The 20904-nt window shown below is 37.5% G+C and overlaps 1 protein-coding gene across 1 annotated transcript in view; it reads right to left on the reverse strand.

Annotated features, from left to right (window-relative positions):
* Positions 1-489: 489 nt before the first annotated feature.
* The window catches only part of LOC129654237 (complement factor H-like), a 91916-nt gene continuing 71501 nt past the window's right edge, over positions 490-20904 (reverse strand). The window contains 7 exon segments of the mRNA XM_055583754.1: positions 490-647; positions 650-682; positions 2385-2567; positions 12902-13075; positions 14131-14307; positions 16564-16737; positions 17437-17646. Of these exon segments, the coding sequence (XP_055439729.1) occupies positions 490-647; positions 650-682; positions 2385-2567; positions 12902-13075; positions 14131-14307; positions 16564-16737; positions 17437-17646 (1109 nt within the window).

The following is a 20904-nucleotide window of genomic DNA, read 5'->3' on the forward strand; positions in this document are numbered from 1 at the left end:
GTAAGATAAACTACTGATGTTTAATTACTGACATAAATAAGTATGACATAGTTTGCTTCTATATGTTTGCTAGATGATACTATCAATATTTTGAATATTTTCCATTTCTTTCCACACCTTTTTCCCCATGTATGCTAAAACAGAGTTTCAGAAACCCTCAGAAGTAACGGAGAAAGCTTTCAGAAAGTTAGGAAACTGATGGATGGAAGGAGGCATGGAAGTGATTGAATCTAATTTCTTGCTGTAAATATTTCATGAACAGGACACGTAACATTTTGATAGTCCAAGTTCAATGAAGTAATTTTAAGAAGTATTTCATTGGTCTCCCATCATCGCTCAATTACATTGTCCCCATAATATTTAACATAAATCTGATTTATGATTCAAGATGTTTAAAAATACTTGATAAAATAAATAGAATTGAATTAATAAGGAGAAATCGGAACACATGTACATATTTCAGATTTACAACTGCATTTAGTCAATGTTTTATCCACATCGAGGATACACCACTTTTCCTTCCCGACAAGTTGTTTGAAATGTATGTTGTGTCATTCGATGATAACCATGTTGGCACATAAATACAATATTATCCTCTGTTTTAGAGTAAAGTTTTGTATTGTGTTTCCATCTTAACTGTATGTGATTTTTTTCATTGTTTCTTCTGAAATTACATATGCCTCTAAAAAGGAAATAAACGTGAACCTTTGAGTAATATGCAAATATTTTCTTCAGAATTTCAGGGTTTCAAGAACTTTGGTCCATGAATTCTTCCTCAAATCTTTCCAAACCAATATACTGAAAATGTATAGTGTAGGTATCATCATATTAACAAAATTAATGTTATAAGAATGAGATACTGTGTTTAGTGTAATAATTAAATGTTATAATGAAAGACTCTTAATGTCAGTTATCATATGAAGAGCTTTCATAAAGGAGCCATTGTTCCTCGAACATGAAATTTTCTAACTTTCTTTGTATATACAGATATTAATACTTGGTGGTCAAGCATGCAACAAAATCAGTTCAGTTCAGTTCAGTCGTTCAGTCATGTCCGACTCTTTACAACCCCATGAACCATGGCACACCAGGCATCTCTGTCCATCACCAACTCCTGGAGTTCACTCAGACTCACATCCGAGTCAGTGACGCCATCCAGCCATCTCATCCTCTGTCGTCCGCTTCTCCTCCTGCCCCCAATCCCTCCCAGCATCAGAGTCTTTGCCAATGAGTCAACTCTTCACATGAGGTGGCCAAAGTACTGGAGTTTCAGCTTTAGCATCATTCCTTCCAAAGAACACCCAGGGCTGATCTCCTTTAGAATGGACTGGTTGGATCTCCTTGCAGTCCAAGGGACTCTCAAGAGTCTTCTCCAACACCACAGTTCAAAAGCATCAATTCTTCAGTGCTCAGCCTTCTTCACAGTCCAACTCTCACATCCATACATGACCACAGGAAAAACCATAGCCTTGACTAGACGGACCTTTGTTGGCAAAGTAATGTCTCTGCTTTTGAATATGCTATCTAGATTGGACATAACCTTCCTTCTAAGGAGTAAGCGTCTTTTAATTTCATGGCTGAAGTCACCATCTGCAGTGATTTTGCTGCCCCCCAAAAATAAAGTCTGACACTGTTTCCACATCTATTTCCCATGAAGTGATGGCACTGGATGCCATGATCTTCGTTTTCTGAATATTGAGCTTTAAGCCAATTTTTTCACTCTCCACTTCCACTTTCATCAAGAGGCTTTTTAGTTCCTCTTCACTTTCTGCCATAAGGGTGGTGTCATCTGCATACCTGAGGTGATTAATATTTCTCCTGGCAATCTTGATTCCAGCTTGTGCTTCCTCCAGTCCAGCGTTTCTCATGATGTACTCTGCATATAAGTTAAATAAGCAGGGTGACAATATACATCCTTGACGTACTCCTTTTCCTATTTGGAACCAGTCTTTTGTTCTCTGTCCAGTTTTAACCGTTGCTTCCTGCTGCTGCTGCTAAGTCACTTCAGTCGTGTCTGACTCTGTGACCCCATAGATGGCAGCCCTTCAGGCCCCCCCAGTCTCTGGGATTCTCCAGGCAAGAACACTGGAGTGGGTTGCCATTTCCTTCTCCAATGCATGAAAGTGAAAAGTGAAAGTTAAGTTGCTCAGTCGTATCCGACTCGTAGCGACCCCATGGACTGCAGCCTACCAGGCTCCTCTGTCCATGGGATTTTTCCAGGCAGGAGTACTGGAGTGGGGTGCCATTGCCTTCTCCGCCTGCATACAAATTTCTCAAGAGGCAATGGTTGTTATTTAATCCATAAAAACCATATTATAAACAGTTAAACATCATGCTGAGTATAAGGATTATCCCAGGATCCAAGAGAAGTTTAAAGCATTTACTTAAAAATTTTGGTGGTTCTGACCACTCTCCATTCCAACATACTATGTTTCTGTTTCCCTGAAGTTCATAGTAGGCCTGACACCGGTACTCAACAATCATTCTTGGAGGATATGACAATTGCAGGCTTGAGGTAATGTCTCCATTGTCTATTGTTGGAGGAGGCCCACATTTTCCTTGAGAGTCTAAAAAATAATGGTGTTTTCTTTATTCATAAACAACCCCTGCAGTTTTAAATAAATAAAATAAAAATTCAGCCAAATATGTCATATTGAAACTTATGATTTCTGTTGACAGAAATGATGTAGAAGGAATTTTAATCACTTAATCAGAAATACACATTTTAAGACCCTATTTTACCACCATGGAAGCACATATATTACTTTAAGAAATATGTCTGCTTTTCAGAGTCCTGATATTCAACAAGTAATGCTCAAAATTCTCCAAGCCAGGCTTCAGCAATATGTGAACTGTGAACTTCCTGATGTTCAAGCTGGTTTTAGAAAAGGCAGAGGAACCAGAGATCAAATTGCCAACATCTGCTGGATCATTGAAAAAGCAAGAGAGTTCCAGAAAAATATCTATTTCTGCTTTATTGACTATGCCAAAGACTTTGACTGTGTGGATCACAATCAACTGTGGAAAATTCTGAAAGAGATGGGACTACCAGACCACCTGACCTGCCTCTTGAGAAATTTGTATGCAAGTCAGTGAGCAACAGTTAGAACTGGACATGGAACAACAGACAGGTTCCCAATAGGAAAAGGAGTACGTCAAGGCTGTATATTGTCACCCTGCTTATTTAACTTATATGCAGAGTACATCAGAGAAACGCTGGACTGGAAGAAACACAAGCTGGAATCAAGATTGCTGGGAGAAATATCAATCACCTCAGATATGCAGATGACACCGCCCTTATGGCAGAAAGTGGAGAGGAATTCAAAAGCCTCTTGATTAAAGTGGAAGTGGAAAGTGAAAAAGTTGGCTTAAAGCTCAACATTGAGAAAACAAAGATCATGGCATCTGGTCCCGTCACTTCATGGGAAATAGATGGGGAAACAGTGGAAAACAGTGCCAGGGTTTATTTTTTGGGGGGGCTCCAAAATCACTACAGATGGTGACTGCAGCCATGAAATTAAAAGACGCTTACTCCTTGGAAGGAAGGTTTTGTCCAATCTAGATAGCATATTCAAAAGCAGAGACATTACTTTGCCAACAAAGGTCCATCTAGACAAGGCTATGTTTTTTCCTGTGGTCATGTATGGATGTGAGAGTTGGACTGTGAAGAAGGCTGAGCGCTCAAGAATTGATGCTTTTGAACTGTGGTGTTGGAGAAGACTCTTGAGAGTCCCTTGGACTGCAAGGAGATCCAACCAGTCCATTCTGAAGGAGATCAGCCCTGGGATTTCTTTGGAAGGAATGATGCTAAAGCTGAAACTCCAGTACTTTGGCCACCTCATGTGAAGAGTTGACTCACTGGAAAAGACTCTGATGCTGGGAGGGATTGGGGGCAGGAGGAGAAGCGGACGACAGAGGATGAGATGGCTGGATGGCATCATTGACTCGATGGACATGATCTGGGTGAACTCTGGGAGTTGGTGATAGACAGGGAGGCCTGGTGTGCTGTGATTCATGGGGTTGCACAGAGTCAGACATGACTGAGCGACTGAACTGAATTGAACTGAACTTATGTTCAACATGTTTTCTTTCAGAGTATATGCGGGAAAGATGGATAGCTAAGATAAAAAAATGTTACCTTTTTATACAACATGTTGCAGTGTCTGTGAAAAGAAATTTTTTGGCTTCCATTTCTAGACAAGATAAGGTAAAAATATTTGTGCTTATAGCATCTGCTAAGTATTCCTTCTGCCAAATAAAGGTTCTGAACATATTATAAAAACCAAAACAGGAGACTGTGAAACAAGTAGTAAGTCAATCTGCTTAGGGACCTTTGGATTCAAAGAGTTACACTCAAGAGAGTCTGAAAGTGAAGGGCTGGAAAAGATTTTCCATGCAAACAGGGACCAAAAGAAAGCAGGAGTAGCAATACTTATATCAGATAAAATAGACTTTAAAACAAAGGCTGTGAAAAGAGACAAAGATGGTCACTACATAATGATCAAAGAATCAATCCAATAAGAAGATATAACAATTATAAATATATATGCACCCAACACGGGAGCACCACAATATGTAAGAGAAATGCTAACAATTATGAAAGAGAAATTAACAATAACACAATAATAGTGGGAGACTTTAATACCCCACTCACACCTAAGGATAGTTCAACTAAACAGAAAATTAACAAGGAAACACAAACTTTAAACGATACAATAGACCAGTTAGACCTAATTGATATCTATAGGACATTTCATCCCAAAACAATGAATTTCACCTTTTTCTCAAGTGCACATAGAACCTTCTCCAGGATAGATCACATCCTGGGCCATAAAGCTAGCCTTGGTAAATTCAAAAAAATAGAAATCATTCCAAGCATCTTTTCTGACCACAATGCAGTAAGATTAGATCTCAATTACAGGAGAAAAACTATTAAAAATTCCAACATAAGGAGGCTGAACAACACACTGCTGAATAACCAACAAATCACAAAAGAAATAAAAAAAGAAATCAAAATTTGCATAGAAACCAATGAAAATGAAAACAAAGCAACCCAAAACCTATGGGTCACTTTAAAAGCAGTCCTAAGGGGAAAGTTCATAGCAATACAGGCATACCTCAAGAAACGAGAAAAAAGTCAAATAAATAACCTAACTCTATACCTAAAGCAACTAGATAAGGAAGAAATGAAGAACCCCAGGGTTAGTAGAAGGAAAGAAATCTTAAAAATTAGGGCAGAAATAAATGCAAAAGAAACAAGAGACCATAGCAAAAATCAACAAAGCCAAAAGCTGGTTCTTTGAAAGGATAAATAAAATTGACAAACCAGTAGCCAGACTCATCAAGAAACAAAGGGAGAAAAATCAAATCAATAAAATTAGAAATGAAAATGGAGAGATCACAACAGACAACACAGAAATACAAAGGATCATAAGAGACTACTATCAACGATTATATGCCAATAAAATGGACAACATGGAAGAAATGGACAAATTGTTAGAAAAGTACAACTTTCCAAAACTCGACCAGGAAGAAATAGAAAATCTTAACAGACCTATCACAAGCACGGAGATTGAAACTGTAATCAAAAATCTTCTAGCAAACAAAAGCCCAGGTCCAGACAGCTTCACAGCTGAATTCTACCAAAAATTTAGAGAAGAGCTAACACCTATCCTACTCAAACTCTTCCAGAAAATTGCAGAGGAAGGTAAACTTCCAAACTCATTCTATGAGGCCACCATCACCCTAATACCAAAACCTGACAAAGATGCCACAAAAAAAGAAAACTACAGGCCAATATCACTGATGAACATAGATGCAAAAGTCCTTAACAAAATTCTAGCAATCAGAATCCAACAACACATTAAAAAGATCATACACCATAACCAAGTGGGCTTTATCCCAGTGATGCAAGGATTCTTCAATATCTGCAAATCAACCAATGTAATACACCACATTAACAAATTGAAAAATAAAAACCACATTATTATCTCAATAGATGCAGAGAAAGCCTTTGACAAAATTCAACATCCATTTATGATCAAAACTCTCCAGAAAGCAGGAATAGAAAGAACATACCTCAACATAATAAAAGCTATATATGACAAACCCACAGCAAACATTATCCTCAATGGTGAAAAATTGAAAGCATTTCCTCTAAAGTCAGGAACAAGACAAGGGTGCCCACTTTCACCATTACTATTCAACATAGTTTTGGTAGTTTTGGCCACAGCAATCAGAGCAGAAAAAGAAATAAAAGGAATCCAAATTGGAAAAGAAGAACTAAAGATCTCACTGTTTGCAGATGACATGATCCTCTACATAGAAAACCCTAAAGACTCCACCAGAAAATTACTAGAACTAATCAATGATTATAGTAAAGTTGCAGGATATAAAATCAACACCCAGAAATCCCTTGCATTCCTATACACTAATAATGAGAAAATAAAAAGAGAAATTAAGGAAACAATTCCATTCACCATTGCAACGGAAAGAATAAAATACTTAGGAATATATCTACCTAAAGAAACTAAAGACCTATATATAGAAAACTATAAAAGACTGGTGAAAGAAATCAAGGAGGACACTAATAGATGGAGAAATATACCATGTTCATGGATGGGAAGAATCAATATAGTGAAAATGAGTATACTACCCAAAGCAATTTATAGATTCAATGCAATCCCTATCAAGCTACCAACAGTATTCTTCACAGAGCTAGAAAAAATAATTTCACAATTTGTATGGAAATACAAAAAGCCTCGACTAGCCAAAGCTATCTTGAGAAAGAAGAATGGAACTGGAGGAATCAACCTACCTGACTTCAGGCTCTACTACAAAGCCACAGTTATCAAGACAGTATGGTACTGGCACAAAGACAGAAATATAGATCAATGGAACAAAATAGAAAGCCCAGAGATAAATCCACGCACATATGGACACCTTATCTGTGACAAAGGAGGCAAGAATATACAATGGATTAAAGACAATCTCTTTAACAAGTGGTGCTGGGAAATCTGGTCAAGCACTTGTAAAAGAATGAAACTATGGACTCTGTGAGAGAGGGAGAGGGTGGGAAGATTTGGGAGAATGGCATTGAAACATGTAAAATATCATGTATGAAACGAGTTGCCAGTCCAGGTTTGATGCACGGTAATGGATGCTTGGGGCTGGTGCACTGGGACGACCCAGAGGGATGGAATGGGGAGGGAGGAGGGAGGAGGGTTCAGGATGGGGAACACATGTATACCTGTGGCGGATTCATTTGGATATTTGGCAAAACTAATACAGTTATGTAAAGTTTAAAAATAAAATAAAATTAAAAAAAAAAAGAATGAAACTAGAACACTTTCTAACACCATACACAAAAATAAACTCAAAATGGATTAAAGATCTAAACATAAGACCAGAAACTAGAAAACTCCCAGAGGAGAACATAGGCAAAACCCTCTCCGACATACATCACAGCAGGATCCTCTATGACCCACCTCCCAGAATATTGGAAATAAAAGCAAAAATAAACAAATGGGACCTAATTAACCTTAAAAGCTTCTGCACATCAAAGGAAACTATTAGCAAGGTGAAAAGACAGCCTTCAGAATGGGAGAAAATAATAGCAAATGAAGCAACTGACAAACAACTAATCTCAAAAATATACAAGCAACTCCTACAGCTCAACTCCAGAAAAATAAATGACTCAATCAAAAAATGGGCCAAAGAACTAAATAGACATTTCTCCAAAGAAGACATACAGATGGCTAACAAACACATGAAAAGATGCTCAACATCACTCATTATCAGAGAAATGCAAATCAAAACCACTATGAGGTACCATTTCACACCAGTCAGAATGGCTGCGATCCAAAAGTCTACAAGTAATAAATGCTGGAGAGGGTGTGGAGAAAAGGGAACCCTCTTACACTGTTGGTGGGAATGCAAACTAGTACAGCCACTATGGAGAACAGTGTGGAGATTCCTTAAAAAACTGGAAATAGAACCGTCTTATGATCCAGCAATCCCACTGCTGGGCATACACACTGAGGAAACCAGAAGGGAAAGAGACACGTGTACCCCAATGTTCATTGCAGCACTGTTTATAATAGCCAGGACATGGAAGCAACCTAGATGTCCATCAGCAGATGAATGGATAAGAAAGTAGTGGTACATATACACAATGGAGTATTACTCAGTCATTAAAAATAATACATTTGAATCAATTCTAATGAGGTGGATGAAACTGGAGCCTATTATACAGAGTGAAGTAAGCCAGAAAGAAAAACACCTATACAGTATACTAACACATATATATGGAATTTAGAAAGATGGTAACAATAACCCTGTGTACGAGACAGCAAAGAGACACTGATGTATAGAACAGTCTTATGGACTCTGTGGGAGAGGGCGAGGGTGGGAAGATTTGGGAGAATGGCATTGAAACATGTAAAATATCATGTATGAAATGAGTTGCCAGTCCAGGTTCAATGCACGATACTGGATGCTTGGGGCTAGTGCACTGGGACGACCCAGAGGGATGGTATGGGGAGGGAGGAGGGAGGAGGGTTCAGGATGGGGAACACATGTATACCTGTGGCGGATTTATTTTGATATTTGGCAAAACTAATATAATTATATAAAGTTTTAAAAATAAAATGAAATTAAAAAAAAATAATAAGGCAAAATGGTTGCCTCAGTAGCCCTTACAAATAGTTTAGAAAAGAAAAGACTAAATGTAAAAGAGAAAAGGAAAGAGAAAACCATTTGAATGGATAATTCCAAAGAACAGCAAGGAGAGATAAGAAAGCCTTCCTCAGTGTTCAGTGTAAAGAAATAGAGGAAAACAATAGATTGGGAAAGATTAGAGATATCTTCAAGAAACTTAGAGATATCTTCAAGAAACTTAGAGATACCAAGGACATTTCATGCAACGATGGGCACTATAAAGGACAAAAATGGTATGGACCCAATATAAGTGGGAGATATTAAAAAGAGGTGGCAAGAATACACAGAACTATACAAAAAAGAGCTTCATGACCCAGATAACCACATTTGTGTGATCACTCACCTAGAGCCAGACATCCTAGAGTACAAAGTCAAGTGGGCCTTAGGAAGCATCACTGCGGACAAAGCTAGTGGAGGTGATGGAATTCCATTTGAGTTATTTTGAATCCTAAAAGATGATGCTCTTTAAGTACTGCACTCATTATGCCAACAAATTTGGAAAATATGGCAGTGACCACAGGTCTGGAAAATGTTAGTTTTCATTTCAATACCAAATAATGTTCAAACTACCATACAATTACATTCATCTCACACATCAGTAAAGTAATGCTCAAGCTTCTCCAAGATAGGCTTCAACAGTACATGACCCACGAAATTCCTGATGTTCAAGCTGGATTCAGAGAAGGCAGAGGAATCAGAGATCAAATTGCCAACATTTGTTGGATCATCAAAAATGCAAGAGAGTTCCACAAAATAATCTACTTCTGCTTTATTGACTACACCAAAGCCTTTGACTCTGTGAATCACAACATACTGTGAAAATTAAATAGATGGCCATTCTGAAGGAGATAAGCCCTGGGATTTCTTTGGAAGGAATGATGCTAAATCTGAAACTCCAGTACTTTGGCCACCTCATGCGAAGAGTTGACTCATTGGAAAAGACTCTGATGCTGGGAGGGATTGGGGGCAGGAGGAGAAGGGAACGACAGAGGATGAGATGGCTGGATGGCATCACTGACTCGATGGATGTGAGTCTGAGTGAACTCCGGGAGTTGGTGATGGACAGGGAGGCCTGGCGTGCTGTGATTCATGGGGTCACAAAGAGTCAAACACGACTGAGCAACTGAACTGAACTGAACACCTTACCTGCCTCCTGAGAAATCTGTATGCAGGTCAAGAAGCCACAGTTAGAATCAGACATGAAATAACAAACTGGTTCCAAATCAGGAAAGGAGCATATCAAGGATGTATACTGTCAGCCTGCTTACTTACAGGCAGAGAACATCATGCGAAATTCCAAGCAGGATGAAGGACAATCTGGAATCAAGATTGTCAGGAGAAATATTAACAAACTCAGATATGCAGATAATCCCACCCTTATGGCAGAAAGTGAAGAAGAATTAAAGTGTCTCCTGATGAAAGTGAAAGAGGAGAGTGAAAAAGTTGGCTTAAAAATCAACATTTAGAGAACTAAGGTCGTGGCGTCTGGTCCCATCACTTCAAAGAAAATAGATGTTAAAGAATGGAAACAGTGACAGACTTTATTTTGGGGGGCTCCAAAATCACTGTAGATGGTGACTGCAGCCATGAAATTAAAAGACACTTGCTCCTTAGAAAAAAAGGTATGACCTACCTAGACAGCATATTAAAGAGCAGAAACATTACTTTGTCAACAAATTTCCATCTAGTGAAAGCTATGGTTTTTCCAGTCGTCATGTATGGATGTGAGAGTTGGACTATAAAGAAAGCTGAGCATCGAAAAATTGATGCTTTTGAACTGTGGTGTTGGAGAAGACTCTTGAGAGTCCCTTGGAATGTAAGGAGATCAAACCAGTCAGTCCTAAAGGGAATCAGTCCTGAATATTCATTGAAAGTATTGATGCTCAAGCTGAAACTCCAATACTTTGGCCACCTGATGCAAAGGACTGACTCTTTGGAGAAACCCTGATGCTGGAAAAGATTGAAAGCAGAAGGATAAGTGGTCAACAGAGGATGAGATGGTAGGATGGCATCACTGACTTGATGACATGAGTTAGTTAAACTCTGTGAGTTGGTGATGGACAGGGAAGCCTTGTGTGGTGCAGTCCATGGGGATGCAAAGAGTCAGACTCAACTGAGCAACTGAACTGAACTGATTTAGTCTAGAAACATACGATGGCAGAAACCTAAGGCCAATTCTTTCCATGCTTTGATCTACAGGGTTCAAGTAAGCAGCCCAGATTTCCACCCACATAATAAGGAAATAAGAAACCTCTGCCCTTTCTCCTGGTGTCAGAGAAGGCCAGGTGGGAACCTTGGACTTACAACCTACGTGGCAGTAATGGAGGCCTGATTAATGAAGGCGTCCAATAACATCCTTAGTCTCAAAATATAAAAGCTCAAGTGTCCAAATACAGTTGAATATCATTTATCAGACCAAAGACCAGGTAAACCTCAAAAGAGAAAAAACAATCAACAGAAGACAACACTGAGATGACATAGATATTGAAATCATTGGATGATGGTTTTTAAAAATCCAGTCCAATTGATAGGACTAGAAAGAAGATTATTAGAAAACCACATGGTTCAGCAATATATTGCAGATGGCAGAAGGATCAATAAGTTGAATATTAACTAACTTTGAAAATAGACTGAAAAGAAAATGGATATAGCTTCAAGGACCTGTGGGAAGATAGCAAAGAACTGTTGAACATAAAGTTGAAAATAAAGAATAAGAGATAAAAAAAAATAATGGCTGAGTTCCCTGTGCCATCATTTTCTGATGGCCTAAATGGAAAGGAAATCCAAAAGAATGGGGATATGTGTATATGTGTAGCTGATTCACTTTGATGTGCAGTGAAACTGACACTATATTGTATAGGAAATATACTCCAAAATTATTTTTTTAAATAATGAGAAAATTTCTCAAATAGGGCATATGACTTAGCGACTAACCAAAAACAACTACATATTAAAACTACTCAGTGAATTCCAAATGGGATGGAGCCAAAGAACTTAATGTCAAGATACATCATAATCAGTTCCTGTTGTGTTGTTCAGTCACTCAGTTGTTTCTGACTCTTTGCAACCCCACGAATTGTAGCAAGCCAGGCTTCCCTGTTCTTCATTAACCCCCGGGAGTTTGCTCAAAGTCATGTCCATTCTGTCGATCATGCCATCCAACCATATCATCCTCTGATGTCCCTTCTCCTGCCCTTAAACTTTTCCAACATCAGGGTCTATTCCAATGAGTCAGCTCTTCTCCTTAGGTGGCCAAAATACTGGAGCTTCAACTTCACCATTAGTGTTTCCAATGAATATTCAGGACTGATTTCTTTTAGGATTGACTGGCTTGATCTCCTTGCAGGATAAGGGACTCTCAAGAGTCTTCTTCAGTACCACAGTTCAAAAAAATCAGTTCTTTGGTACTCAGCCTTCTTTGTGGTCAAATATTCATATCCATACATGATTGCTTGAAAAAACATATTGTTGACAATAAGAACCTTTGTTAGTAAAGTGATGTCTCTGTTTCTTAACATGCTGTCCTTTTCTTCCAAGAAGCAAGTGTCTTTTAATTTCATGGCTGCAATCACCATCCACCGTGATTGTGAAGCTGAAAGAATGAAGTATGTCTTTGTTTCCAAGTACTTCCCTTCTTGGGAACTGGTGAGTATTAACCTTTTCCACTCCTGTGACCACTTCTGTGTTTCCAGAATTTGCTGACGTAATGAGTGTAGCACTTTAGTAGCATCATCTTGTAGGATTTGAAATAGCTCTGCTGGAACTCAGCTAGTAACCTACATTTAAATATCATACATAGTTATAGCTGCCCACATCTATGGCAGATTTTGTGATCAGGCCCCAGCTGCTTATTCCATGTCTCTAAGTGGAATTTCTTGGGCTGTTAAATGTAATTATAGTATATTTTACACACTTATTCTTCAGAAAACAACTGAGTATCTTAATGTTTAAGACAGGAAATGTCCCATGATTCCAACTGTTCAAATCTAGTTAACACTGTCATACAATATACATGTTAGATTACATATTAAGACCACAAAAGAACTGGATTTTCAGCACCATTTTTTTTTTTGGCAACTAAAAATTATTCCAGAAAAGCGACTTCATCCTAATTTAGTATCAATATATTTTGTTCTTAATATATTCTCTAAACTGGGTGGACAGGGTGAGTAAGATACTCTACCTTTGCACTGAGGTGTTTTTGTCCAAGTTCCATTTAAACATACCACATCTATCTCCCCAAAGAGGTCATAATTCCCAATGCATTCCTAACGTGCTTTCTCACCACTTTGATATATAGACTTCTGATTTTGTATAATAGCATTTTCCACTTGAGGTGGATTCACACAGGAAACATCTGAATAGAAAGGTACAAAAGTATCTCTAATATAATGATTGTCATGAACAGCAAGGAGGAAATAGAATGTCAAATATATTCCATGGTTGTTTTGATTCAAAAGTTAATCTATCATGAAAGACTGCTAATTGTCATCAGTTTATATGTAAAATTAAGGCAAAGGAAATAAAGCAATATTTTTCAGCATGAATTAAACTTCTGTATCTTAAGACTCTCCCCTATACTTCACTAGAAAAGTGATAAACAATTTTTAGGGTACTGAAGAAAAAGAGTTTTCCTGGAAATCTCTTTTTGAGGTTAGTAAAATAAAAATTATAAAGTATATAAATTCAAAATGAACTTATAAATCATAAGGAAAACATAATAAAATATCACTTGACATCAAGATTTGGTTAACATTCCTCCTGTTTATGAGATATAACTTTAGGGACTTTCAGAAAATAAACACAGTAGGTTCTTCTTTAGAGACTTGATCAAGAATTAAACATTCTGAAGAATACTATAGTTGCAGGAAGAAGATGATTAATTAAAGATCTGAACAGAAGATCTGGAAAAATAATAGAAAAATAAAGTGTAAATTAAAAAAATATATATACTTTAATGATATTTTGGGGCAAATGGTAAGGACACCACCATCAATGATGTGCATTCTTCAGTGTGATTCAGGGGATGCAGAAGCTGTAACTACAAGAGGCTGTAGCCATGGGTCCTAAACTGAAATATACACAGAATTCCTTGGGAATCATCAAGACATTGTCAGAGTTGCAGCCCCAGAGGTTTAGATTCAACAAGTCTGAGTGATCCTGTGAATCTGCTTGCATATCTAACAGTTTACAGAATGTGCTGAGAATGCTCTGCCAGGACTGTGCTTTGAGAACTATTGGGCTACAACACCAAACACTGGGAACACAGGTTCATCTCTTTTTATGTTCAGGCACAAACTGCTTTTGACCTGGCCTAAAAGTAATCTATGTCCATTTAATGATAGTGGAGGCAATTTTCTACATTATATTACTTCAGATACTTATATAAATTTTAAAATTTTACCAAAGTACCTCTACATGCTGGCCTTCCTATCCATTTGCTCTTAATACACTGTATAGTATTAGATCCAGCCAACTGGTAATATGATAGACACTTAAAAGCCACTTGTTCTCCTGACCCATAGAAATCCTTCTCCTGATCTATGAGTACAGCATCATCAAAGGTGGGCAAGTTAACACAATTTGTGCCTGAAAGAGAAAAGAATATGCATTTGTTTAGTACATCTTTAAAGATTCATAGTCACCACTGATTATATTCCATAAAATAAATAGTTACATATCAAACAAATGAATATTTACAGCATTTCTCTTATACCTATAGACAAGTGTTGGAAATCTTTAGTCACATTGACCGTCTCTATATTATCAAAAATACAACATGGGAATGGTGACATTCTAAGAGGTAGAGCTGCATACTTCTCAAATTTAAATTCTCTTCTTCCATGACAGCCCATCTAAATTATGAATGTTTCTATTTTTGCCTTTATAAAAATATGTTACCTTGAGTTATGTTAAATGTCTTAGAAAATTGCATATTACAAAGAAATGGTTGATAAATTAACAGCAAATTGGGTAGTGATAAGAGCAGAGTTCAGCCATAGTACGGGAACAGAGACCTAAAATCTGTGATGTATATCAGAGGATGTTCAAACTGCACCTTAAATGATGTGAAACTAAGATAACTTAGTGTTATCAAATTGCCAACCTCCATTGGATCACAGAAAAAGCAAGGGAATTCCAGATAAACATCTACTTCTGCTTCATTGACTATGCTAAAGCCCTTGATTGTGTGGATCACAACAAACTGTGGAAAATTTCTGAAGAGATGGGAATACCAGACCACCTTACCTTCGTCCTGAGAAAACTCTATGTGGGTGAAGAAGTATCAGTTAGATCTGTACATGGACTACTGACTGGGTCAAAATTGGAAAAAGAGTAATTTAAGGGTGTATATTGTCATCCTGCTTATTTAACTTATATGCAGCATATGTCATGCAAAATACCTGGCTGGATGAAGCTCAAGGTGGCATTCAGATTGCCAGGAGAAATACCAATAACCTCAGCTATGCCTCAGATGATGCCACCTTAAGGGCAGAAAGTAAAGAGGAACTAAAGGGGCTCTTGGTGAAGGTGAAAGAAGAGACTGAAAATGCTGGCTTAGAACTCAACATTCAAAAAATGGAGATCATGGCACCTGGCCCCGTCACTGCATGGCAAATAGATGGGGAAAAAAATGAAAACAGTGACAGACTTCATTTTCTTGGGCTCTAAAATCACTGCAGTTTGTGACTGCAGCCAGGAAATTAAAAGGCGCTTGCTCCTTGGAAGAAAAGCTATGACAAACCTCGAAAGCATATTAAAAAGCAGAGCCATTGCTTTGCCAACAAAAGTCCACCTAGTCAAAGCTATGGCTTTTCCAGTAGTCATGGACCAATTTGAGAGTTGGACAATAAAGAAGCCTGAGTGCCAAAGAATTGATAATTTTGAACTGTGGTGCTGGAGAAGTCTTGAGAGCCCCTTGCACTTCAATATCAAGCCAGTCAACCCTAAAAGAAATTGATCCTAAATATTCAATGGGAGGGCTGATGCTGAAGCTGAAGCTCCAATACTTTGGTCACCTGATGAAAGTGACAGTGAAAGTGAGTGAAGTCGCTAAGTCGTGTCCGACTCTTTGTGACCCCATGGACTGTAGCTTATCAGGCTCCTCTGTCCATGGGATTTTCCAGGCTAGAGTACTGGAGTGGGTTGCCATTTCCTTCCCCAGAGGATCTTCCCAACCCAAGGATTGAACCTAGGTCTCCCACATTGTAGGCAGATGTTTTACCATTTGAGCCATCAGGGAAGTCACCTGATACAAAGAGCCAACTCATTGGAAAAGACCCTAATGCTGGGAAAGATTGAGGATAGGAGGAGAAGGGGACTGCAAAGGATGAGATGGTTGAATGGCATCACCAGTTCAATGGACATGAGTTTAAGCAAACTCCAGGAGACAGTGAAGGACAGGGACGCCTGGCTTCCTACAGTTCATGGGGTCTTAAAGAGTCAGAAATGACTGAATACTTAACTGCAACAACAAATCAAACTTTCCCTGGTAGCTCAGATAGTAAAGGGTCTGCCTACAATGCAGGAGACCTGGGTTCAATCCCTGGGTCGGGAAGATCCCCTGGAGATGGAAATGGCAACCCACTCCAGTATTCTTGCCTGGAGAATTCCATGGACCGAGGAGCTTGTTAGGCTATAGTCCATGGGGTCACAAAGTGTCGGCAACGACTGAGACACTTCACTTTATTATTTCTAGGGTTATTAATTCTCTACCAGAATTTAGAACTTTCCATAGATTTCTTGTTAAATTCTAGAATTACTGATTAGTTTCATATTTGTGCCATTTATGCTTTGAATTAAAAGATACTTGCCAGCTTAAGAATAAAAGGGAAAACACTACACTTATACAATCTTGTGGACAAGACCATTCCCTTCCTAAACATCTTATAGATGCAGGTCCATCAGTTCCAAACCCTTCATCACATTTGTAAGTAACTTCTTCTCCATATTGGTAACTGTCTATCTTGCGAGATACAACACCATTCAGAATATAAGGTGGAAGTCCACAAGGAAGTCCTGGGAAGAAATGAAAAAAAATTGATTTCATGTTTTGCTAACTTTGAAATTTAACTTGATGTACAGTCAACATATTTGGTAATTTTACTTGAAAATAATAAATGATTATACAGGAACCTCCATGACATGGGAGGAAAGTGCAAAAATTTTTCCTAAAATCACCATTCTGGTGTGTGTCCACTTGAGCAAGAACTTGAAACAGAAATTATCAATATATGAAAGAAACCATCAGTGCTGCTCTAACCAATCATGAGTAATAAAAGAAAAACACATTGAGACTCCAAACATCATCTCAGGAAAAGTACTATATATTGTAAGAAATTAAAAGGGACATTTTAGGGAAGACATATGACATATTTTAGAAACTTGAATAGATAGGAATATAAATAGGTTTACTAATATGAATAGCTAAGTTTAATTTTAGTGCACATCCAGTGTTAATACAAAATAATTGCCAGATTGAAAAGAGGTTCTATACAGAAGAAACACTTTTTAATTAGAACAATGATTAATTTTATATGTAAAATTTTATTTAACATATAAATATATACATCTTATTTTCATACATAAATGACCTATTAATAGATGTTACTTGATGTATTTAGAAATCTAAAGGATCAAGTCTCATGATTTTGATGACAATTGATTAGTTTAATGAATGGTACTGAAAATAGATTTTGGTTTGCCTAGTGTCCTCACCTACACACTGAGGTGGAGAGCTCCACTCTCCCATGTGGCATATTATCACATTATTTTCAGATATCTCGAAGCCTTCTTTACAAGTATAACTTAACTTCGTGCCATGTGTATACAGCCTTTGTTCATGTATTTCTCGCCTTTCTTCTGCAGAGCTAGATGAGTTAATGGTTCCATGGTCTATTTGAGGTGGTTGAGAACATCCAATATTTTCTGTATGAAGTACAGAGGTCAAAAAGTACAAATATAATCTTTAAATTAAAAATATTAATGATTGTATTAATATTTTTAATTTAAAGATTATATTTGTACTTTTTGACCTCTGTACTTCATACAGAAAATATTGGATGTTCTCAACCACCTCAAGATGACCCAGAGGGATGGAATGGGGAGGGAGGAGGGAGGAGGGTTCAGGATGGGGAACACATGTATACCTGTGGTGGATTCATTTTGATATTTGGCAAAACTAATACAATTATGTAAAGTTTAAAAATAAAATAAATTAAAAAAATATTAATACAGTCAAATATTACTTTGGATTTTAAAATAAGAATTAAACAAAAAGAATACTCGGAACAAGTTAAAGGATTTTAAAAAGGAAAAATATTTGAAACTTGCAAGCTATTTGTCTCCATAAACACTATGCTACTACTACTTGTTCAATATGCCCCTTCATCCTTTTTGAAATGAATTTCTTATTGAAATGTTGGATGTATAACAGTATGTTAGCTTCATATGGGCTACAAAATGATTTTACTTTTACATGCATTATAAAATGACTACCAGTATGCCTAGTAGCAATCTATCCATATCAAATTTATTACAATATTATTGACCATATTCTGTATGCTGTATATTCCATCCCCCTGGCTTCTTTATTACACAACTGGAGTTTGTACTTCTAAATCCCCTGTATCTACCTTGCCAACCCCCTCCTCTTTTCTTGCAACAACTCATTAATTTTTTGTATCCTTATGAGCCTGTTTTCCTTTGGTTTTGTTTTATTTTTAGATCCCATAAATAAGTGAAATCATGTGGCATTTGTCTTTTTCTATCTTACCTACTTCACTTAAAATAATACATCCTAGACACTTCCATGTTGTTGAAAATGGAAATGTTTCATATTTTATGGCTTGGTTATAGTTCATATTGCATATATATATATATCAATATATATATATATATATATATATATATATATTATCTTCTTTATCTACCTATCAGTGGACTTTCTAGGTTGCTTCCAAATCCTGGTCATTCAATGCAATGAACATTGGAGTACATATATCTTTTTAGATTAGTGTTTTTGTTTCCTTTGAATAAGTACCCAGTAGTGGAATTGCTGGATCATACAGCAGTTCTATTTTTATTTTTTAAAGGAAACTCTATCCTCTTTTCCACAGCAACTCTGCCTGTTTACAACCCTACCAACAGTGCACAAATATTCCCTTTCCTCCACATCTTTGACAACACTTGATATTGTCCTTTTCATGGTAGCCATTATGACAGGTGTGAAGGGACATCACACCGTGGTTGCAATATGGTTTTCCTGGATACAGTAGTCTTGGCTGCAAGTTTTTTTTCCTTTCATCTCTTTGTGTGCCAGTCCCTTGGGACCAAAAAAAAAGATTCTTCAGAAGCTGTTGATACTTGTAAGGGTCTCCTTGTAGGTAACTACTGCCTTTTCTCTTGAAGGAGAAAAGGGTGACAGAGGATGAGATGGTTGGATGGCATCACCAAGTCAATGGACATGAACTTCAGCAAACTCTGGGAGATGGTGAGAGACAGGGAAGCCTGGCCTGTTGCAGTCCATGGGGTCACAAAGTGTTGGACATGACTTGGCAACAGAACAATAGCTTTTTAAATATTAATTAATTTATCTTAATTGCAGGCTAACTACTTTACAATATTTTGGTTTTTTGCCATACATTGACATGAGTCAGCCACGGGTGTAGCCCCATCCTGAACCCCCCTCCCACCTTCCTCCCTATCCCACCCCTCTGGGTTGTCCCAGTGCACCAGCTTTGAGTGCCCTGTTTCATGCATCGAACTTAGGGGTGATCTCTTTCACATATGGTAATATACATGTTTCAATGCTATTCTCTCAAATCATCCCCACCTCGCCTTCTCCCACAGAGTCCAAAAGTCTGTTCTTTATATCTGTGTCTCTTTTGCTGTCTCACATATAGGGTCATGGTGACCATCTTTCTAAATTCCATATATATTTATTAATATACTGTATTGGTGTTTTTCTTTCTGACTTACATCACTGTATAATAGGTTCCAGTTTCATCCACCTCATTAGAACTGATTCAAATGTGTTCTTTTTAATACCTGTCTAATATTCCTTTGTGTATATGTACCACAGCTTTCCTATCCATTTTTTTCCACCAGTGGACATCTAGGTTGCTTTCATGTCCTAGCTATTGTAAACAGTGCTACAATGAACATTGTGGCACATGTGTCTCTTTCAATTCTGGTTTCCTCAGTGTGTATGCCTAGCAGTGGGATTGCTGGCATCCCATTGTTATATGGCAGATCTATTTTCAGTTTTTTAAGAAATCTCCACACTGTTCTCCATAGTGGCTGTACTAGTTTGCATTTCCACCAACAGTGTATGAGGGTTCACTTTTCTCCGCACCCTATTCAGCATTTATTGTTTGTAGACTTTTGATAGCAGTCATTTTAACCAGCTTGAGATGGTACCTCATTGTGGTTTTGATGTGCAACTCTCTGATAATGAGTAATGTTGAGCATTTTTTCATGTGCTTATTAGCCATCTGAATCTCCTCTTTGGAGAAATGTCTGTTTATTTTTTGACCTATTTTTGGATTGGGTCATTTATTTTTCTGGTCTTGAGCTTCATGAGTTGTTTGTATATTTTTGAGATTAGTTCTTTGTCAGTTGCTTCATTTGCTATTATTTACTCGTACTCTGAAGGCTGTCTTTTCACCTTTATTACAGTTTCCTTCAATGCACAAAAGCTTTTAAGTTTAATTAGGTCCAATTTGTTTATTTTTGCTTTTATTTCCATTACTATGGAAGGTGGGTTATAGATAATCTGCTGTGATTTATGTCAGAGAGTGTTTTGCATAAGTTTTCCTGTAGGAGTTTTATAGTTTCTGTTCTTACGTTTAGATCTTTAATCCATTTTGAGTTTATTTTTGTGTATGGTTAGAAAGTGTTGTAGTTTCATTCTTTTACAAGTGGTTGACCAATTTTCGCAGCACCACTTGTTAAAGCAATTGTCTTTTCTCCATTGTATATTTTTGTCTCCTTTGTCAAAGATAAGGTGTCCATAGTTGCGTGGATTTATCTCTGGGCTTTCTATTTGTTCCATTGATCTATATTTCTGGCTTGTGCCAGTACCATACTGTCTTGATGACTGTAGCTTTGTAGTATAGTCTGAAGTCAGTCGTGTTGATTCCTCCAGTTCCATTCTTCTTTCTTAAGATTGCTTTGGTTATTCAA

This window comes from Bubalus kerabau, chromosome 5 (assembly GCF_029407905.1).
Source record: "Bubalus kerabau isolate K-KA32 ecotype Philippines breed swamp buffalo chromosome 5, PCC_UOA_SB_1v2, whole genome shotgun sequence".
Taxonomy (NCBI): domain Eukaryota; kingdom Metazoa; phylum Chordata; class Mammalia; order Artiodactyla; family Bovidae; genus Bubalus; species Bubalus kerabau.